This window comes from Aotus nancymaae, unplaced genomic scaffold, assembly GCF_030222135.1.
Source record: "Aotus nancymaae isolate 86718 unplaced genomic scaffold, 86718_ANA_hifiasm-v0.15.2.pri h1tg000019l, whole genome shotgun sequence".
In the NCBI taxonomy this organism is placed as follows: Eukaryota; Metazoa; Chordata; class Mammalia; order Primates; family Aotidae; genus Aotus; species Aotus nancymaae.
Window position 1 is genome coordinate 45761108 of NW_026988431.1, and position 21302 is coordinate 45782409.

The following is a 21302-nucleotide window of genomic DNA, read 5'->3' on the forward strand; positions in this document are numbered from 1 at the left end:
TGTGTGTCCTTCTCATTTTATCATATCAATAGATACACAATGTCATTATTTCTCATTGGTGATGTTAATTTTGATCACTTGGTTAAAGTGATGTCTGTCATGTTTCTTTGCTTTGAAGTTACTGTTTTTCCCTTTGCAATTAATAAGTATATCAACACCATTTCAGATTGCATTTTTACCATAATCAATGTTATAAATGCATTTTCTTTCTTATGGACATTTATACTGAAATGGAGTTATAATTTGTAACTAATCTAGGAAAGGCTAAAGTTACATTGTTGCGTTGTTTGAAAATCATTTTTCCCTTTTCATCTATAGCCTTCTATCGCTTGTCTTGCACTTAAAGTCTTCAGAAAGCATCTACTTTTTCATGTTGACTAAACCTCATGTACTTAATGACCTCATAGGTATGTCGAGAGTACCAGCGTGGCAATTGCAACAGAGGAGAAAATGATTGTCGGTTTGCACATCCTGCTGACAGCACAATGATTGACACCAATGACAACACAGTAACTGTGTGTATGGATTACATCAAAGGGAGATGCTCTCGGGAAAAGTGCAAATACTTTCATCCCCCTGCACATTTGCAAGCCAAGATCAAGGCTGCCCAATACCAGGTCAACCAGGCTGCAGCTGCACAGGCTGCAGCCACCGCAGCTGCCATGGTGAGTAGAAACATCAGCTCTCTCCTTGTTAGCAGTCAGAAAAGCAAAGTGAGCAACTGTATCTGACTACAAGCTATTCATTTATTAAGCTTTTGAAAAAAAAAATTGCTGAAGATATGTTTGTTCAGGTATCCCAGACAACATATAAAGAAGTTACTTTCACAGAAGTGAGGGTAACTCCTCAAACGGTTTAGATTGCTCCTACTCTTGGCCTAACTCTTACTCTGTCTTATTCTGGATGTAGGGTTTCTGAAATCTCTGCTTTGTAAAGAACCACCTGTCTCCTTTTCAATTTAACGATACTGCCATTTTCGGTCTTCTTATTTCTGTGTGCCATCTAATCAGCCATTGTTTTCCTTTGGTGTGTTCTTTTGCACATCAAGGCTCTTCTTTACATATATCTTGCTTTTAACAATAACATGATCTGGAACTATTTAGGAGAATTGTTTCAACAAAATTGTTCTTAAAATTAGCTACAGGATTTTGAACAGTACACTATCTAGATTGTCTGAAATAATATTGTGGCATAAACATAATAGTAAAATTAGAGAAGCTTGACTATGCCATTATATAGAAAGGAGAGAGACAGTACTACTCAAGGAGTTAAAAATTAGATCATTAAGAATAGCTACTAAACTAGATTCTCAAGGTAAATTTTAATGTGATCCAATAGCTGATTTTAATGAGCCCATTCTTTGTTCTTTGCTTAGCTGTTTTAATTAGTCATTTTTTTACCTAAATATATGACTTAAATCAATGAAATATTCATTTTAAAGGTCACTGTGTAGTATTTCATAACACAGTGAAATAGTCACGAGAGAGCTCTTTTCTGTGTTTGTTTATGGATACTTGAGCAAAAATACAGAAGGCAGACTCTCTCCTCCTCTCTTCCTTTCACTTTTTTTTTCTGTTAAGAGTATCTTGTTTGTAATTAACTACAAAGAGGAGTTTATCCTCCCAATAACAACTCAGTAGTGCCTTTATTGTGCATGCTTAGTCTTGTTATTCGTTGTATATGGCATTCCGATGATTTGTTTTTTTATTTGTTTTTTCTCACCTACCCAAAAATGCACTGCTGCCCCCATGATGCACCTCTGCTTGCTGTTTATGTTAATGCGCTTGAACCCCACTGGCCCATTGCCATCATGTGCTCGCTGCCTGCTAATTAAGACTCAGTCGGCTGTCAAATCACTGAAGCGACCCCTCGAGGCAACCTTTGACCTGGTACTATGACCTTTCACCTTTTAGCTTGGCATGTAGCTTTATTGTAGATACAAGTTTTTTTTTTTAAATCAACTTTAAAATATATATCCTTTTTTCTGTTATAGAGTTGTAAAGTACAATGAAAAAACTGAGTGTGGTTTCCTGACAAAATTAGTAGAAAGACTGTAATCTAAGTACATAGATGGATATCATACAGTGAAAGATTCTGAAAGCCCAGCAGCCCACATTCAGTTTAACCACATTGTAGAATGTTCTAAAGAAATAGTTGGAGGACGTAAAGAGTGTATTTTTGAATGTATATTTATGTACCTGTTTGGTTAGCATGGCTTTAGTGGTAGAGTTATTTACATTTTAGTATTTATAGTTCAGTATTTAAGGAAAAAAAATTGCATGCTCTGGGACATTTGCATGTCTAGGTAGATCTCGGGGGAGGAGCAGAGTGGGGTTAGTTTTTATTTTATCTGTTTCAGTCACTCTGTACAATTAACTATTAACATTGCTTATACTTGTCAATCCTCATGGAGCTCGCAGTGCGGCTTTTCTTCTTTTCCCAAATCAGTGGCTTCTCACAGAAAGCCTGAAGCATTATGGGACATAAAGCACTTTAACTCATTATAACATGTGCTCTCGTACTAGTGAGATTTTGGTTTGGACAAAAATAATGCTTCCTTTAAAGCTTTTATCTTGCTTTTTTTTTTCCTTAATTTTTTGTTCATTGATTTTTTTTTTTTCCCCTCGGGTAGTTAAGTGCTCTGCTGCTTGCTTGCTCATGCTTCCTAACAATTTTAGCCTTCGACTGATTTTTCTTTTTTCTTTTTCTCTTTTTACTGGTATTTTGTTTTTTATACTCATTCACTAAACAGGGAATTCCTCAAGCTGTACTTCCCCCATTACCAAAGAGGCCTGCTCTTGAAAAAACCAACGGTGCCACCGCAGTCTTTAACACTGGTATTTTCCAATACCAACAGGCTCTAGCCAACATGCAGTTACAACAGCATACAGCGTTTCTCCCACCAGGTAAGGGGTGGGGTTTCTTAATAAATGAATCTGACAATCCACAGAGAGTCCTACTGTTAGAGCAGATAAACCACACCCCAAGTTTGTTTGTATTTATAGATGAGGTGTCAGGTAAGGTGGTCAATGAAGGAAACTTATCTAAGGTATCTCATGTGGTTTTCCTTAAAAACTGAAGATTTTAGCTTAATGAAATATGGTTTAAGGATCAGTGGTATTTTATATATTTATTCGTGTTTGTGTAATTTGGAAATGAAATATGGTTCTCTTTTTTTCTCTTTCCTCAACATTGTTATATGTCTGTCAAGCTATTTTATACTTTCTTGCTGTAAGACCCCTTTGCCTTCATTATTCCACAGAATTAATGTAAATTATATGAAATGATACTTTCGGTTTTGATTTTTACTTTTCAGCCATTTTGTTTACAAGGTCAAGAATGAGAAAAAACTTTGTGTTCTAGAGCTCCTAAAAAGGGCTCTTATTGGCATCAATCAGTACATTGCTTAAAATTATTACTGTTCCTAAGCTAATATTGAAATAGCCCTAAGTGCTCAGCAGTGTTTACATTTATTATGGAGTTTTCCATTTGTGGTTTCAGCTCATTTTCAATTTGGTAATGTAGACATAATCTGGAATTATTCACACAGATTTCAAAGATTAAAACACAGACTAGCTACTCATTTAATTGTCTGGAAATTTACTCTTTTTATTCACTCTGAATTTATTTCAGAAAATACATATAAACTAATTATTATCTGGAATTTTACTAACCAGAAACTCTAATCTCACTTTCCTCTTTATCACTTCACCCTTATTTTCAGAATACGATGGTTTTAGAGATTTAATAAAATTATTTTCTTAATTAAATTAATGAGTAGATATATATGTCAAAAATCCAGCTCCCAATTTTATATACAACTATATTGGCAGTATTTACATAATGCTATAACAGAATGCGAATTTATTTTTGATACATGAACAAAATAATAAATTACATCTATATGAGTTTTTACTACTAACCATAACATTTTATACAGTGCATCTTTGAAAATCAGCCATCCATATGTAGAATAAATGTGAAGTAACATTTAATTAAGTAGGATATTCCACTAGCTGAAATAGCCAGTGCCCCAGACACATGTATAAAATGATATTTGTACTCGTGAAATAGTATCTATCAAGTTGCAGTTTGTCCATATTGGAACAAAAATTAAATCATTTTGACCTGTAGTGTATTTGCTGCATTCTGAGGGAAAACTCACACTTCTCTTACATTTTGTAATATAATATTTCTTCTCAACATCTATAGTTTTTCAGAAAGTTCCAGAAATTAATCTTCTTGCTCTTGTGCAAGTTGCTGTGTCCCTAGATTTTCGCTGCTCCCAACAAACAATCCATCAGTTTTTCTGTAGTCAGACGAACAGACAAGGTTTCAAGGGATTATATGTAACTATCATAGTCTCTTTGAAGAAATTAAAACTTATTTTTGTCAGTTTACTATATTGGCTAAAACATTACCATGAGAAATGACAGTTTTGGCTAGACCAATGGTAGTGAGTTATCTCAATTGATTGTTCACAGTCAGTTACAGATTGAACTCCTCTACTCACTCCCCTCTTCTTGCTACTGCACTTGGCTAGTCTTTAAAAAATATGATAGTTACTCTACTAAAGTCTAAAAAACAAATCAGTGCTATTTAAAGAAAGCTGAAATAATCTAATTTATCAAATAGGTTTCACATTAGTTTTTTCAACATTCAAATGACTGTAGTTTTTTTTCTAAATAAGAATAACCATCAGTTGTATGGTACGATGACCCTTATTTGTGATACTAGTATCTCCCTAGAATAGTTTTTTTGTCTATGGATAGAACCAAAGATGGTAGGTAAAAGTCAAATTAGGAAAATAACAAACTCATTCATAAATCAGAATCATACTTGTCTCTCTGTTCTAGGTTAAGCACTGCTAATTTAAACAAAATCTGCATTAATTGAAATATGCTGAAAATATTAAGATATATTTGCATTTATTGCAATGCATTTTGCATCAGAGATATTCCATTCTTGATCAATATTTCTCAAATATAAGCCAGGGACGGTGGCTCCCTTGTCTGTAATCCCAGCACTTTGGGAGGTGTCTCACTTGAGGTCAGAAGTTTGAGACCAGCCTGGCCACCAACATGGTGAAACCCTGTCTACTAAAAAGGCAAAAATAAGCCGGACATGGTGGCACATGCCTGTAATCCCAGCTACTCGGGCAGCTGAGGCAGGACAATCACTTGAACCCAGAAGGCAGAGGTTGCAGAAAACTGAGATCATGCCACTGCACTCCAGCCTGGGTGACAGAGCAAGACTCATCTCCAATAAATAAATAAATAAATAAATAAATAAAATTATTTATGTATATGTATACACACACGTGCACGCACACCCACATACACACATATATATTTCTCAAATATAATCAATATAATATTAGTGACATAAAATAACATTTATTTGCAACTTAGTTTTAACGGCCTGAAGCAGCAGGTTGACCTTTATTAATCACATAATCAGAAGTAGGTAGTGACTCCATGATTATTTACAAGTATTTTCATTATCTAATATGTACCTGTGTGCAAAAAAATTGACCCTATGGCACGAAAAGGTTAAAATGGATAAGTCCTCGTTATTTCTGCTCCACCACTTTGTCAGACAGTCAGAAAGGAAAAAAGTTTAATGCAGGGAATGTAAATGCAAAAGCCTCAGGGTTCAGGCAGGAAACACAAGTGAAGCAAGAAACAAATTGGGAGCTATGGGATCTGGGAGGCACAGGGGAGCACAGGCTCAGTCCAAAGAGTATTGTCAATGTTCAGACTTTGCCTTTCTCACCTCAAAGGATTGTCTGCCTGGGAAGGTTGTACCTGGTGTACTACAAACCCTTTGTAGCACCATTTACATCATAGTCTATGTAAACCACAGTTGATAATGTATATACCTCATAGGGTTGGTTATACAAACCTGCACAACCTAACACAGTAGCCCTGATATACAGTGTTGCTGTGTCTTATGATTTTTTTCCCCAGATATTCTGGACATCTGTGTGCTTATATGTGAAATTTCACAATATTTAAATTTCTGCAATTAATTCAGGTTTTTAAAAACACCCTTTGAGAACTAAAGGAAATCTTACTACAAATTCACATATGATCTCATGTCTAATACCTGGGAGAAAAGGAATTTCATTTTCCAAAGTTTGGTTGTTCTGCAGACAAATAATACAGAAGAATTATATGATCAAGGAATTAGATAGTATCACAATATAATAATTTGGAAGGTATACTCTGAAGATTTTATTGGGACTGGGAAGAAAATGGAATTCTTTTATTTTTTCGCAGCTCAAATTTTAGAGATCTATAGTCTGTTGCTTCAGTGATAATTCTGATATGTAGATCTATTGTATTCAAATTACAGTGAAGCATGGTTAGCTAAATTCTTAAAGCAGGTGACTGCGTATACAGAGTAGGTTGTTGGCAAAAGATCAGGGTGCAGCGACAAGCCAGCCAGCTAGCTAAGAAAAATTACTACATACTTTAAGAACATAATTGGATCTACTATGGACATTACCCATCTAACCATCATTCAGCCATCTATCCATTCATCCTCCTATCATTCTGTCCTCCCATCTTCTTTCCTCTCTTTATCCTTGTTTCCTTCCTCCCTTCCTCTATCCTTCTGTTTTCCATCCTTCTATTCATCTACCCATTTATCTATCCACCCATATTTCCATTTATTCAGTAATAAATATTGATCGTATGCCACATAGTATACCAGTATTTATGTGAAGGATTGCAAACTCATGGCCCAAGGGTAAAATCTAGTATCTAGAAATATTTTTGTTTGTTTAAGAGTGTTTAAATGAAAACCAAATGTAAATCCTTTAGATAGGACACATACTGTACCCCTCGGTTCCAAGCCCTACAGTTCCCTATTACCTTGGGCCAAGTTGTTTCACACATTTTGTCCAGAAGAGCTACTTTGTATTGAATGGTTGCTCTGGTTCCATGCTACACTGAGTGCTTTGTGCACATTATCTCATTTTTTTTACAACACCCAAAAGGTTGGCATTAATATTTTCATTTTACCAATGAGTAATTTGAAGCCTAATGAGGTACAGTAATTTGTCCCAAGTTAAATGACTTTTATAAGGTTTAGATTTCAGTATAACTTGTAGTCAAGTCAGGCTGACCTGGGTTAGTTTCCCAATGTCTATGAGCTTATTACACGAACACCTTGAAAATGATTTGAGAGAGTGGAAGTAGCCCTTACTGATCACCTAACTCCATGGTGTTTTACACCTTCCACCTCATTTAAAGATAAATAAGTATTAGGTTAAATTCATACTGAAGTTTTCTTTTTTCAAATTTAGATATATACTTGTTTTAACCTTCCCCTTTCAGGACCAGATTGATTATTTGTAGATATTATGCATAATTTAGGATCTGTTTATATAACAGATATGAATTTTCACTCATGAAATTAGGGTGTATAAGAAATACCACTTTCCCTTACATAATTTTTTCCCTTGAAATTAAATTAACTCTAGCTCTGATCTCTAATCTCCATCTCCTGGGTTGAGAGAAATAACAGGCATTACTGGGAATCCAGGACTCCATCCCCCAGCTCCTCTCTCTCCTGACCTTACTTTGAGTGAGGTCTTGTGCAGTCTGGTATTCTCAGACAGGCTATGCATTCTTCATTCCTCAGTCACCGCTGCTCTCTGCTGATAAGATCATTGCCTATGCTTACAAGAGCTCTCAAAGGCAGGTACTCCACGGGTTCTGTGCTTGCCTTGGGTATAGGCTTCCTTGTCCTATGTACTGCTGGCCCCTGTGCCCTTGAGGGCCTGCTGTCTGTAGGGCTGTTGTGAAAGAACAGGCTACCTACCCAGCTACCTGTGGAGCTGCACACTGCCTACCACTTCAATCTTGAGGCATTTTTTTCTCTGCCCTACATCACCAGTTTTGCCTACTTACCATCTTCAGAAGCACACCTCTCATCTCCCTCTCTAGCATATCTCCCTCCATCAAGGTTGGCTTATGAGTTGTAACAGTTCTAAAAATACGTTTGCTTTAAACAAATTCTACTTTGGCTTGTATTACAACCCCACCAAGAATAAGGCAACAAAAGGCCAGGAAACTTTCTTAGGTGGTGTGTGTAGGCGTAAGGGTGGGGATAGGTGGGGTTGTGTTTATAGAAAGAAGAGAAACAAAAAGATTTGTCACATTTAGTGTCATTAATAAATAGTCATTCATAATTATATAGTAATTATAATAAAAATAAAGAAAGTACTGTTTGTTTGGATACCAATTTTGAGATTAATCCAACTGATTGTTAACTTTTAGTCTTAAAATGATATACACTATTTTTAGTAGATCTTAATCAGCTTAACACTTATAATCAACCTAAATAGGCCTGAAGTATTACATCGAAATTCTAACTTCCAACTAAATCTTTATTACAATTCTTTTTCTCTCTTCTACTTATTTCCCTTCAAGTAATTTTAACTATGTATACATCTTATTTGTAAGTTTTTATCCTAGTTTTTCCTATATTTTCATACATATCAATTAAAATTTTTGATTTAAAAAGTTGTGCAGTTAAAATAACACATTTCTTAGAAATACACCATTCTGCTCTGCAGATATCTTTGTAGGGAAAATTGGAAATTGACAAATACATTCACTTAAATTTTGCTTTGTGCTGAAAATTGAGGAAAAATTTAAATTGGCCATTTGCACATTATTATTAGTAAATCAACCCATGTAAAGATGGAAATTATGGTCATTTCAAAAGTGATTTTCGTTTTTGGTAAGTGGGTCCTACAGCATTATGTCCTCATATTTGTGAGTTACTGCATCCTGGCTAGTATTATCATTGCTGCCTTATGTTTATTTGCTGCAAATCCCTCTCAAAACTGTGTGCATTGGTTATAATGGTAATGAGGAAGATAACTCAAACTAAAATTCAAATCATAAAAGCTTTAGGGTTTTAGAGAGATAGTATAAGGTTAACTCATTTTCAGCATGTGCAGGCTTAATTATGCATGGGATGAAATACGGTAGGCAAATCTCAGCATAATAATAAATAATTGAAACATATAACCTGTACAGTATTTAAACTGGCTTTAATATTCCTTAATTATCACATTATTCTTTTTCATTTGTCGTTTCTTTTCCAATTCTCTCACCCTACCATTAAGACAGTAATGATTTTATAAGATGTAGATCCAGTAGTAAGTTTTGCTTGCTCTACTGTCTCAAACTGTTATAACTTCTTTGTTATTACTGGCTTGTTTCTGTTTGTCTTTCACAAGTCTTTGACTCAGTAGTAGTAGCAAATGACAGGGATCTTCAAGTGTTATAATGCTTGTCAATATACTATTATTCTACCTGATACGATGTGCCCCCAGATTCATTACAGAGTTTAATCATTGATCACTGTGCCCACAGTCTAATTGTGATAACAAACTAATTGCAGCTGTTACAGGGAAGCCAGTTAAGTAATCCATGTTCCAGTTGAGTTTCTCAATGGCAGCTTTATATTGTAGGGCCATCTCTGACAAGATTCACTTGGCAGATACTTTTCTAACAAATGTTCATCCCAGATGCTGCTAGTATTTAAACAGGGTATGCCAAGATTTAGATAGAAATATAAAATCCTTTGATATTTTAAAACTTAGAATTCTAAAATAATCCCATAGAAAGAACAGTAGTTCTGCATACGGGAAAGTGCCCTGTACTTGGTAAAATAAGTTAAATTTTCAATATTTACACGTCAAAGAGAACAAGGACTATCTATAGATGCACCATTTATTTTTGCTTATCATGGTTGAACAATTGTCAACATCAGTGCTAACACCCCATATGTGATGTATGTATCTTCACTATCTCCCACTCAAGGTTTTTATTGAAGTCTAATTAGCAGTTTCTTATGTGTGAAATTTTGTTGAACATTTGCTACTCCCAGAAGTCTTGAAGGTCTAAACCAGCAATGAAAACCACTCTGATTTCCTAGATAATGTGAAGTAAACCAATTTGATCCTTACAAGACATCATATTCCCTCTTAATGCTTTTCCTACATTTTAATTTCAAACTAAGGAAATGCAGAAATTTCACTTTTTTATGTGTAATTTATTGCTTGGTATCCCTCCAAATACAAATTCTGTATGAATAATCACAACCCCTTCCATGTCTATATGGTTGCTGCTACAATGAACAGAAAAATAAAAGGAATAAAATGAATGTTTGGGTTTCATTATATTTTTAAGTCAGTTTTGTATATTGAGTTATTTAGTATTTCATAATAAATAATATATTTAATAAGTTAGTATGTGCTTGATATAAAGAAAATGTTAAGACATTCATAAGTTAAAGTCAGAAATAGCAAAGCAACCAGATGGTTAGTAATCAGATTAAAACAAAACAGATTACAATATTATTTTTAAAATAATGAAGTGGATTTAAATTACTTCCAAAATACTTTTGCTTATAGACAACAATTAAGAGAAACAAAGTGTACCAGCACACAGTTGAACTGGCTTTTATTCTTCACTTGAGACTAGTTCTAATTGATCACTGTGCTGTTGTATGATTTGATTGTGCTGACAGTTACATGCCACTGTTCCCATAATAACAATTTTTCTTCTTTGTTCAAATGAATTTTCTAATTACACGTGTGATGGGATGTTTTAATTCTTTTCCCTTTTCAAATCCACCTTCCTGTTGCAATGCATGATGGGCAGGCTCAATATTGTGCATGACACCCGCTACAAGTGTTGGTAGGTGCCAGCTTTGTTTCTTGATTATCTTAAACCTATGATGTACCTCACAGCCCCTCAAAATCCACTGCTCAGTTTAACTTATATCTATTGGGTAAGTCCATTTCCCTTTTACTAACACCTGTCAATTAAATGCCATTTTCTATTTAATTGACATGGACTCACATAAATGTTTTCTTTACACACAACAGTTTCCTTTAGTCACCTTTGGTGGATTTTGATTGGACTATGAGTTCTGGTGTGTAAAAAAAAAATCTGTTTCATAAAAGTAATGTACTGTATATTTTTATAATAGTAAATGAGAAAAAAATACTTTCAAACAGATAACTGTATATATTAAGTAAATACTTGTACTTTGACTTAGATTTTAAATGTCTGACTATGAACACTATATAAAATTCTTGTTTTTGACTTAGCAAATTAAGCCTGTTTGTGTCAATTTTCTTGATTTGATGGTAACAAGCTTTTTCCCCCTTTTTTTTCTCTTTCATCCCTCCTCCCCTTCTCTCCTTGGAATGTTGTCCTGCTTTGCGCTGTGATTGCATGTCACTCGCTGGTGATGATGTCCTGTCACATGGCTTATTGCTGTGATAAATACCATGCCCAATTATCTCTTCCATGTTGCCATGGTTTCCATATTGCTACACTCTTCTGTATGTTCGCTTATATGATTTTCCCTCCGAAAGTTCCCATGGTGCACGGTGCTACGCCAGCCACTGTGTCCGCAGCAACAACATCTGCCACAAGTGTTCCCTTCGCTGCAACAGCCACAGCCAACCAGGTTTGCTAATTTACAGCTTTGTTTCTTAAAAAACAACTCTAATAGGGCTCAATCCAACAGCCCTTACGCACGTGGATTTCCCATTGAGGTCAGTGGGAATCGTGTGTACGTGAGGGCTGTAGAGGGTGCTTTAATAAGCATGGGGTTTCAAAGATACCTCTTGTTGGCCTACACATTCTCTCTATGATGAGCAGCAGAATGCTTTTATGCCATTTATAAGTGCTCCAAAGTTGTCGCAGCTCCATTTCTGAAGCTACTAAAATGATATTTACACAAGCAATTCTCATTGGTTTCAACCAATTGTGCAGGTATTTTGACCAATCAAAAATAGAGACCATTTTAAGGTTTTTATTTAAAACATTTGATATATACAGTTTCTCAGTTCTTGCCCAAATGATTAATAGAAAGTAAAATATTTAAATGTATTACATATGCCACAAATGACCACTCTTGTAAATAGAGTTCGTTATAAATTCATTATAATCTGAATCATTTAATAAGCTGATTCAAAATAAATCGTTTGTATACAGCATTTCTAAGCTTTTATTCTGAATGCTTTCAGTGAAAGAAAAATTCTAAGTGTTCTTCTTTTTACAATTACCTGGCATAAATGTTGGAGATTTATGAAGAAAAAAAAAGAAATTAAGTATGACAAATTGGCAGTCATTCTGTATTCCATGCAAGTTTATAGAGTAACAATTATGTGAGATGCTTTTAAGTGAAAGGGATTTGTTTCATAAATTTAAATCTTATGATATATAGTAATAACTATTTAAAATTAAATGATGATTTAAAATATTTAAAATTTAAAAATTGACTTTCATTCACCCAGCATATTCTGACTCTACTTAAAAATATTTTCAGAAAATACTGGTTGATTTCAAGTTTTATTTATATGAAGTAGATTTGGGCTTCAGTAGAGTTGACAGCGTAAGAAAAAACTGAGAGCCAAGCCACATTTCAGATAATCCATTGATGAAGATTAAATGTAGCCAAATTAATCTCAAAAGAATCAGTATCAGATGAGAATCAACATGTTCCCCTTTGGGAAGGGAAGACCAGTTGAGACATCAATTTGTTGTTATTGCTGTGAGGAGTAGCCACCCTTGTTCCACAATACATCATGTACTGTTGATGAAGAATATCCAGCTATTAGTATAACCATTAAAAACTTTCAAAATCAGAATACAAAAAAAATGAATTTAAAGTTTCAGTCAAGCTTTAAACACTTCTTGGCAAAGAATCGTTAATTTCTCAGAAGCTTCTCAGAATAACCCTGGGTTTACGTGAACACATCAGACTCATTTACAAGAATGCTAGATTGTGCATATGTGGCATGTTAATAAGTAATTTTTGGTAGAACTGTCGTGATGGACTCAATACAATCCATCTACAGTTGCAAATCAATGATAAAGAACTCTCATGCGTATACCATATATGACTGTAGAATTGCTGGTGTAAGCAGAACTATAGCAGAGCAAATTTCAACATGCCCTTGGCCACCTGGGTTGTAGGGGACACTTTACTTTTTGCATTGTGCTGTGACCATTTCATGCATAATCTTGGGTCTTCATACTATTTGACAACCAAAAGAAGGAAAAGGGAATGGATATATATATACACACATATATTATATCTACATATACATACATATGTATATGCCTACAGTACATTAGCAATGCTGGAAATAGCTGATGCCACAAAATGCAGCCTGCATGCATGCAGAAGTTTATAGCTGGCCCTTCATCTGCATCGATTGGTGTTGAAGGTCCTTGGTATGTTTCGACAGCCCCATCCTTGATGCTTCTACACTGTTGGGTGCAACATCCTGTCCTGCAGCAGCAGGAAAAATGGTATGAGAAGCTTCATTATGCTTGGAGCACATTTTCGTGCCATTTGCCAATGCTGTAAAATTGTGTAAAAATGTCAGCTGAGAACTGAAAATAAAACAGGGACATATTAATATACACGCCAGACTGTGGATTGTAGTATGTTGAATTAGCCTAAGATGTCTAAATTGAAAAAAACAACAACAAAATGCCTTTGTGTATGTGATTTCATTATTCTCCCAACAACATTGCTGAAATGGGATTAGTGTCATTTTATAGAAGGTAGTTAAGCATAGAGTAATGAGTTGCTTTGCTCAGGGTCACACAGTCATTAAATAGATCTCTTGGGGTAGAACCCGTGCCTGCAGTCCTCTGACACTCTCAAGCTATTGTGCTGCCTCTCTCAGGTTAGCAGCCATTAATTTTGGGTTGAAGAATCAAGCTACAAATTTGAAGTTCTTAACTTTGGGACTATTGAAATAAGTCAACTCTATATTGGTTTCTTCTTGTATTTTCTCTCAAGTTATCTTGCCCATTTAAAATACAATAAAAGGTGCCATCAGGATTCAGAAATATGTTCTGAAGTAAACCTATGCTCTTACGTAGTTCTTTTGAATTACTGCTTTATAATGCTTACCTTGTATTTTTAATTTGGAAAAAAAAGTTAGACACTCTAATTTGAATGAAAATGTTAGAAATTTGGTTGCACAAAAATAGGCAAGACGTTTCCTTATCTGATTTCAGGATGATTACTAAGTAACTGAAACCACAGGGGTGTGTGTGTGTGTGTATGTGTGTGTAGGCCAACAAAAAGGGCTTCTTTCAATTACTGCTCTGCATGAATTTTTGATAGTTTTACTTATCTTATTTCCTAAAAACTGGTAACATTTATAGAATAGCATTTAACATGAAGATTTTAAAAAGTTAGTTGCTACTTTGGCATTTAAGTTTACATTAACTTACTGTTATGTTGACCAGATAAGGACTATCACCTCACAGCTGAATTTCACTTTTCTTTAAAAATTTAATATTAAAATGTTGTCATCTCTTGATTGTTGGCTTGCTTGCATGGATCATTCATTAAATAATTTTTTATTTGCTAGATACCCATAATATCTGCCGAACATCTGACTAGCCACAAGTATGTTACCCAGATGTAGAATTTTCATCACTAAACAGTAAGTTCATTATGAAATACATAGTTGCATATTTGTGGTGGTTTTTTTTTAAAGATAGCAATTGTATAGTGCACTTAAAATTTTGTAAAATCTCTGAGAAAATATTTATATATAGGTCACATTTTTATTTTAAATAGAGTGTGAGGAATTTTATCAGACATATCTATAACAAATATATTAATATCACTTAAATATACAAAGCACCAAGAAAAAAGTAATTTTTTAAAATTTCAGATTAGAAATAAACACAAGCCTAAAGAAAACATATGACCAAAAAGTAATTAGAGAGTATAGATCAAGGGTTGGCAAACTTTCTTGTAGGGTCAGACAGTAAGTATTTTTGCTGTCTGGGCCATATGGTTTCTGTTGCAGCTACTCTACTCTGCCATTGTATCATTAAAGCAGCCAGAGACCACATGTAAACAAATGGGTGTGGCTGTGTTCCAATAAAACTTTATTTACAAAAACAGGCAGTACATCACATTTGGCCCATAGGCGGTAGTTTGGCTGACTTCTGGTGTAGATCATCACTTACTGTTTTTTTTTATTCTTTGGCTAAACCTTAAATGAGACTATGTACTCATTTCATCCCATGCATCACCATACACAGGGGCATTAGAATATAATGAGTTTGGCTAAGCGTGGTGGCTCATGCTTGTAATACAAGCACTTTGGGAGGCTGAGGTGGGTGGATTGGTTGAGCCCAGGTGTTTCAGACTAGCCTGGGCAACATGGTGAAACCCTGTCCTACAGAAAATAGAAAAGAAAATCAGCTAGGTGTGGTGGCACACTCATATAGTTCCAGCTACTATGGAGGCTAAGGTGGAAGGATCACTTGAGCCCAGGAGGTGAGGCTGCAATGAGCCATGATTGCACCATGCTGCACTCCAGCCTGAGCAACAGAGCAAGACCTGTCTCAAAAACAAAAAAAAATGTAATGAGTCTGACTTGAAATAAATATATACACATCACATATATGTGTACACACAAATCTCCATATTCATATGAATCTTAGGTACTTTAGTTACCTCAGAGGATTATATAATTCTGAAAATGTTGCAATTGCAACATTTTTTAAATGGTTTAAAAGTCTTGTATTTTGTCTTTTAAAAAGTCTCGTATTTTGCCTTTAAAACACTGTCTTTATAAATACTTACAAAGGTGCCCATTTTTCATCCATAGGAATATGTTTTGTCCAGTATGCATGCATTCAAGTTATAACATGTGCTCAGATGCTTGTTAGGTACTTATTTTTATATTTAGAGAGGGACATTACATTTAAAACTGAAATTGATTAAGATGGGTGACCATTTTCTGTTGCTTCCTTTCATTTATTTATTTGTTTATTAACATATTTACAAATGAGTTTTTGGTGCTACTTTGTGTTAGTTATCATGGCAAGGAGATAAAGATGAATAGACAATAAGATAAAGATGTAAGGAATTTCAAGATAACACATTAAAATAAGAGAGGTTTGAAGAAATTTCTCTTGGAGCAAAGATGAAGGAGCAACTATTCCCGACAGGATCTGCAAACAATTGAATTTGGATAATGAAGGTGATGTTCTAAAAAGAATGGAGGTGTAAAGGCCTTGTAGAAGGACAGTGTGCCAAGTCAGGAGACAATGGTGGCTGAGAACCAACTTAGAAACTCTTGTGATGTTAAAAGCTGAACAAAGTCAGAGCCCATGCAAAAGGAGGATAGGCAGAATTCGAGAGCCACTTAAGAAAGAAATGATAGGCTCAGTCAGAGAAGTACTCCAAAGACATGCTGCAATCATAAATTAAATTGTTAAAATTTATTTTTGTCTATTTCATAAGCCTTCTCAAAGCAGTTCTGATAAAAAGGTTCATGATTCTGAACAATAGCCACATTTTTAGAAGAAGCAGTGTTACTTTGTAGTGTTGTAGGTTTAGAAGAAGAGTTTATTTGACATGCTAAAAAAATCTGTTTCAAGCTCTTATAGTCAGTTGGGTGTGTTTGGTATGTATATATTTAACTGTATTCTATTTGTTAGCAATAATCCAGGTTGAAAAAAGATTCCCACAGTAATTAGCAAACCAGTAGGTTTGTCTGTATTGAGGCTTAAGCTCGTAGTGTTCTGTTCATTTAACAAATGATTGTTCATCTTCATAAGGAGTTGCAACGTTTAAACTGGTTTTAAGTCACTAGATGGTGATTGCTTTCATTTTCAAGGTTGTACTTTGAAGCTTACTTTTAATATATGTAAAGATTCCCTGATGGGAACACATTTCATGTAAAAACTGGAACTGTTAATTCACAAGTACATTGTACTGTCTATTAAAACTTAATTCATGAGTGATAATTCCATAATTCATAAAGGATGATTTTTATTTTCTTAGCTTTAGGAGAAAAAAGCTTGACAAACTGAATTATCCAAAGCCATCACTTAAAGTATCACTCTTTTTTTTTCAAACATGTACTCTGCTAATCAAGCACCCAAATAAAATGAATCTTGTTTAATAGAATATATTACATGAATTTTCATTTTGTAGACCAGACCTTTGCTCTTGAAACCTTTTTAAACTTCAGAAAAGAAGTAAGTTTAAATTTTGCCTTACAACGGTGATGCTAAAAAAGAGCTAGATATATTATGCCCCTTGATTCTGCAAAAGTATTTTATACTTTGAGCTTAGGATTGATAAATTTTTGAGCACATTCTACAGTTTTATTAGATTGCGCATGTTTCATTCATATAGAGATAGACAAATTTTGATCTGCCTGCACTTGTGAAATGGTTTTTGTTTTTATATGAAGATATAATAACTTGTGAATATACTGGTTAATCAGAAAGAAAATTTTCATGTTAAATGTATATTAGAAACTGCTTTTAGTTATTATCTGTTTTAACAAATATCTCTTTTTCCCTTGTAGATCATGCTAAAGAGGAAAGGACAGTGTGCTTGGTTAGAGTAAAGGACGAGGTCATTAGCCATATTGTATATATCGTCAAGCAACACACACAAAAGTCCCTCAGCCACAAGACATCCACATATTGCATGTTAACCAGAAGAAAAGACAACATGGAAATCCACTGCACACTGTTGCCTATACACTTTGTACATTTAATTGATATTTGTGCTGAGGTGATATTCCTGTCTAAAAGAACAACATTGTCTTTCTTTTCTAGCACAGAGTTATGCATTAAAAGATGCATACCTAATTAGTTTCCTATATATTCATGCCATCTTGAAAAGACAGACTATGGTGTAACCATGATTCTATTATGTATTGGTACGTCTGTAGACCAAGATATAATTTTTTAAAAATAAGTTTATTTCTTTCAAGGTTTACAAATAACAAAGGTGCACCTTGTATTTAAAATTGCCATTATAGATGAGAGCGTGCATGCACAGTCATTTTTGTTTAAGAGTAATATTTTTAATGTAATAGATTGTAACACGTGGTGAGGGAGGGATCTGACAGAGATGAATGTGCCAAGCAAAACCACAACTGTGTATATTTTAAAGCACATCATGGCTTTAAGTACCATGTTGTTAAGGATTCTCATGAAGTGCCATAGACTGTACATCAAATTAGAGTATTATTTCTTCAGTGTTACTGTTTTCAGAGCCACATTTTGTTGCATATTTGCTAGTTCTAATCAGTCAAAGGGCACCATTCTTTTTGTTTGTTTGTTTGTTTTGAAACCAAAGCTGTCTCAGAAATGGCCAATTTAACTTTACAGTAACAATAGACAGCACAACACAAACTCTCTCAATACAGATAAACTCACACATACTGGATATATATATAATAGATATATGTAAAATTATTTTAAAGCATTGTAGTTAATATTTATGCATACTATACTGTATAACATGTTATTCAAAAGGGATTGCCATTTCTGAGACACAATAACAAAAAAAATGTTTGAGGAAATTATTTTGCTTCTATTTATAGCCTCTGTCAAAAGTCAAAAGACTATAAATGCTTTGCAAAAATGGTTTCACGTTTGCTAAATGCTTCATCATAGTCACATTCAAAATAGTGACTCTAAACAAAGAAGAAAGCAGCACTGTCATCAGATGCATGATAAACCAAAATATGAAAATGGGAAATGTTTAATTAACCTAGTAATTGGGTGGGTTAAGTACATGGGTGAATTTTATATGTGATTTTTTTTGTTTTGTTTTGTTCAGATTAACTGCTTATAGCCTTAGAAAGCCTTTACAAAATTTTAAAAAAATAGATGTGCATTCAGTTTTTAAGAATGGATTCATCCAAAGGAATTCCTTTTTTTGAGGTTTGGATGTTGCAGCTAGTAAAGGATATTTTTGCTCTGTTCAGCAGTTCTAAAAATTGCTGAAGTAGGGGCCAGGTCACTGGTAGTTATAGTATGGAATGGGAGAAGTGAAAGTTCAGTTCTAGAACTTTCCATACTTCCAAGTTTACTGCAAGTTTTTATGCTTGAGAGAGATGCTTTCTAATATAAGACTGATGTGTTGATTTTACTGATTGTACTGTACATCTATTAAAGCCTTAGATTATTACATTACGGGTTGGAACCCATACCAATGTAATTTCAATCGTGTTAAGAAAGTAATGGTGACTTCACATGTTATTGTAGTTAGTTACATTATAGAATATTACTTATTTTTCTTGTTAAAATGTAGTTTTTCATTTCCTACATTTATTAGATTTTCATTTTCTATTAACAATTGAATACCATTTCAGTTTATAGACTATTGTTTTATTAGATTTTACGGATAAATTTTTCAAAATACAAAAAAAGTAGTGTTTCCTTCATAACATACTCAGTTTTGAATTACATGTAGTGTCATATGAATATTCGTATTGTTAACTAAATGATTTATATTTTACTGATTTAATATTACAGTGTAAGAATGTCAGTCATTGTTAGTTCTTGTCTAGTTTTCATTAAAAGAACAAAGATCTTTTATATGGATATCTTATAAATATATAATCATTGCTAAGTAAGAAGTTAAGTTGTTGCTATCGCAACAATCCTGGCAGACAATTGAGTAATATTTTGATGATTTATTTTGTTTGTAATTAGTTATTATAAGAAGATCTAGATCCTAGATATTAGAATAAAATTTATTTTCTACTGTATCCATTTCAAATGTTAAAATATTGTTTAATATTTTTGAAATCCCTGAATATCAGGCCTTGTTATAAATAAGCTGCATAATCAATAAATAGAACAAGGGACTTTTTGTTGATAATCCAAATACTCAAAGTTTACGTAATGAAAATTATAGCGTGTGTGCAAACTCTTGAGGGTTGATTATGCTGCAATTTAGCATGTTGGGACGTCTAGAGAGAAGGTTGACTTTTTGCACTTCTGTATATAGTCAAAAGAGAGAAACCTGTATAATAGTAAGATCTTATTTTGAATAAAAACGTCTATAATTACAAGGAGTTTTGTTAAGGCTAATACAATGACAGACTGAGCAAAATTGCTTGCAAAAGTGGCACAGAGTTAGCACTCCATACCCCTTCAAACATGTTGCTTTGCTTTCTTGTGGACAGCTTGTAGTTTGCCAGGATTTTTTCAGCTGGAAAGATACGCCGTCCTTTCAAACCCTCATGACTGACAAAAACTCCATGGGGCCAAATCTGCCTGAAGATCATTACCAAAAATAGCAGGTACTTCTACCATTAAGGTGAAATCATGGATCAGATATTCCTTACATTTCTCAAAACTACTGCATGTTTAAAACTTCAACAAAAAAAGAGAGAAAGAACTATACTAAGAACATATATTATTCAGATCAGTTTCTGCCAATTTCAGTGGTTTATTGTTCACACACAAAAAAATCTTCAAAACAAGTATTGACTTTCACAAAATTTAAATCATAAACAGGCAAACCAAACAGCACACTGTAGCTATAGTTGTTATGTGATTGTTTTTTAATTGCTGTAGGATCCTGTTCTTTCAGCAGGTGAAAAATAAAACGCAGTTCAAATTTCACGGTTTTAATTTTCAACTCAGAAGCACTCAAAAATGCAAAATATGATAATGGGCACTTGTTACATGAATTAGTGTATCCAGCCTTCACTCCAGCTGGTTAATAATGTTGCACTTATCAGCAACCCTACCACTTTCATCTGCTGAAAGGACAAATGTGCTTGGTTTTACTATTATGTAATCACAACTTACTTTCTGCTTGTAGTTGCTTAAAATATGTATTTTGTCTTGGGCTGCAATTTGTTTTATGCTTATTTTATTATTACTGCAGTAGTTGACTTTGCTGTATGGAAAAATAAAGTGAAATTGCCCTAATAAAACTTCTCTTTCTTAAGTATATTTGTGTATCTGAGATTGAATACTAAATTATTTTTGCGTATTTCATGTATTCATGCATGTGTATCTTTACAAACATATTGATGTATAAATTTGTTACCTGGTTTTAACTGATTGCAACTGCAAGGAAGGCATTTGTTGTCTTTCTCACTAATTTTCCTTTGATACTGAGAGGGAGAATCTACATCAGGATATATTGCCATCCGGTACCCAATGTTTTCTGAAAATCTTGCCTTCCCCTGTCTGACACTTTAAGTGCTGATTGAAATCGTTTTAGGTGTCGGGGTGAAAAATGCTAAGAAAAAAAATTATCAATTATAGATCACAGACTCTCTATTAAAGAATTGTTATTTGAGTGACTGCTGCATCAGTTGACCAGCACTGGAAATCAGGCAATCCAAGAGAGATGATGCACTGTATTTAGAGACAAAAGAATTTATGCATATGACCTATGAGCCAGGCCATGATATTACTCCTGAGGTGTGTGTGTATGTGAAC

The 21302-nt window shown here is 34.1% G+C and overlaps 1 protein-coding gene across 50 annotated transcripts in view; it reads left to right on the forward strand.

The window, feature by feature from the left end:
- The window catches only part of MBNL1 (muscleblind like splicing regulator 1), a 209163-nt gene extending 188358 nt beyond the window's left edge, over window positions 1-20805 (forward strand). For 13 of the 50 annotated variants that reach the window (XM_012437021.3, XM_021669543.2, XM_021669544.2 and 10 more), the window contains 7 exons: window positions 408-665; window positions 1836-1889; window positions 2753-2906; window positions 10689-10724; window positions 11411-11505; window positions 14438-14512; window positions 17408-20805. In XM_012437021.3, coding sequence (XP_012292444.1) covers window positions 408-665; window positions 1836-1889; window positions 2753-2906; window positions 10689-10724; window positions 11411-11505; window positions 14438-14494 — 654 coding nt within the window. In that variant the 3' untranslated portion in view covers window positions 14495-14512; window positions 17408-20805. The remainder of the gene's footprint in view (window positions 1-407; window positions 666-1835; window positions 1890-2752; window positions 2907-10688; window positions 10725-11410; window positions 11506-14437; window positions 14513-17407) is intronic. The other 37 variants (XM_064378828.1, XM_064378835.1, XM_064378837.1 and 34 more) reach the window with 10 other exon arrangements.
- The last annotated feature ends 497 nt before the right edge of the window (window positions 20806-21302 follow it).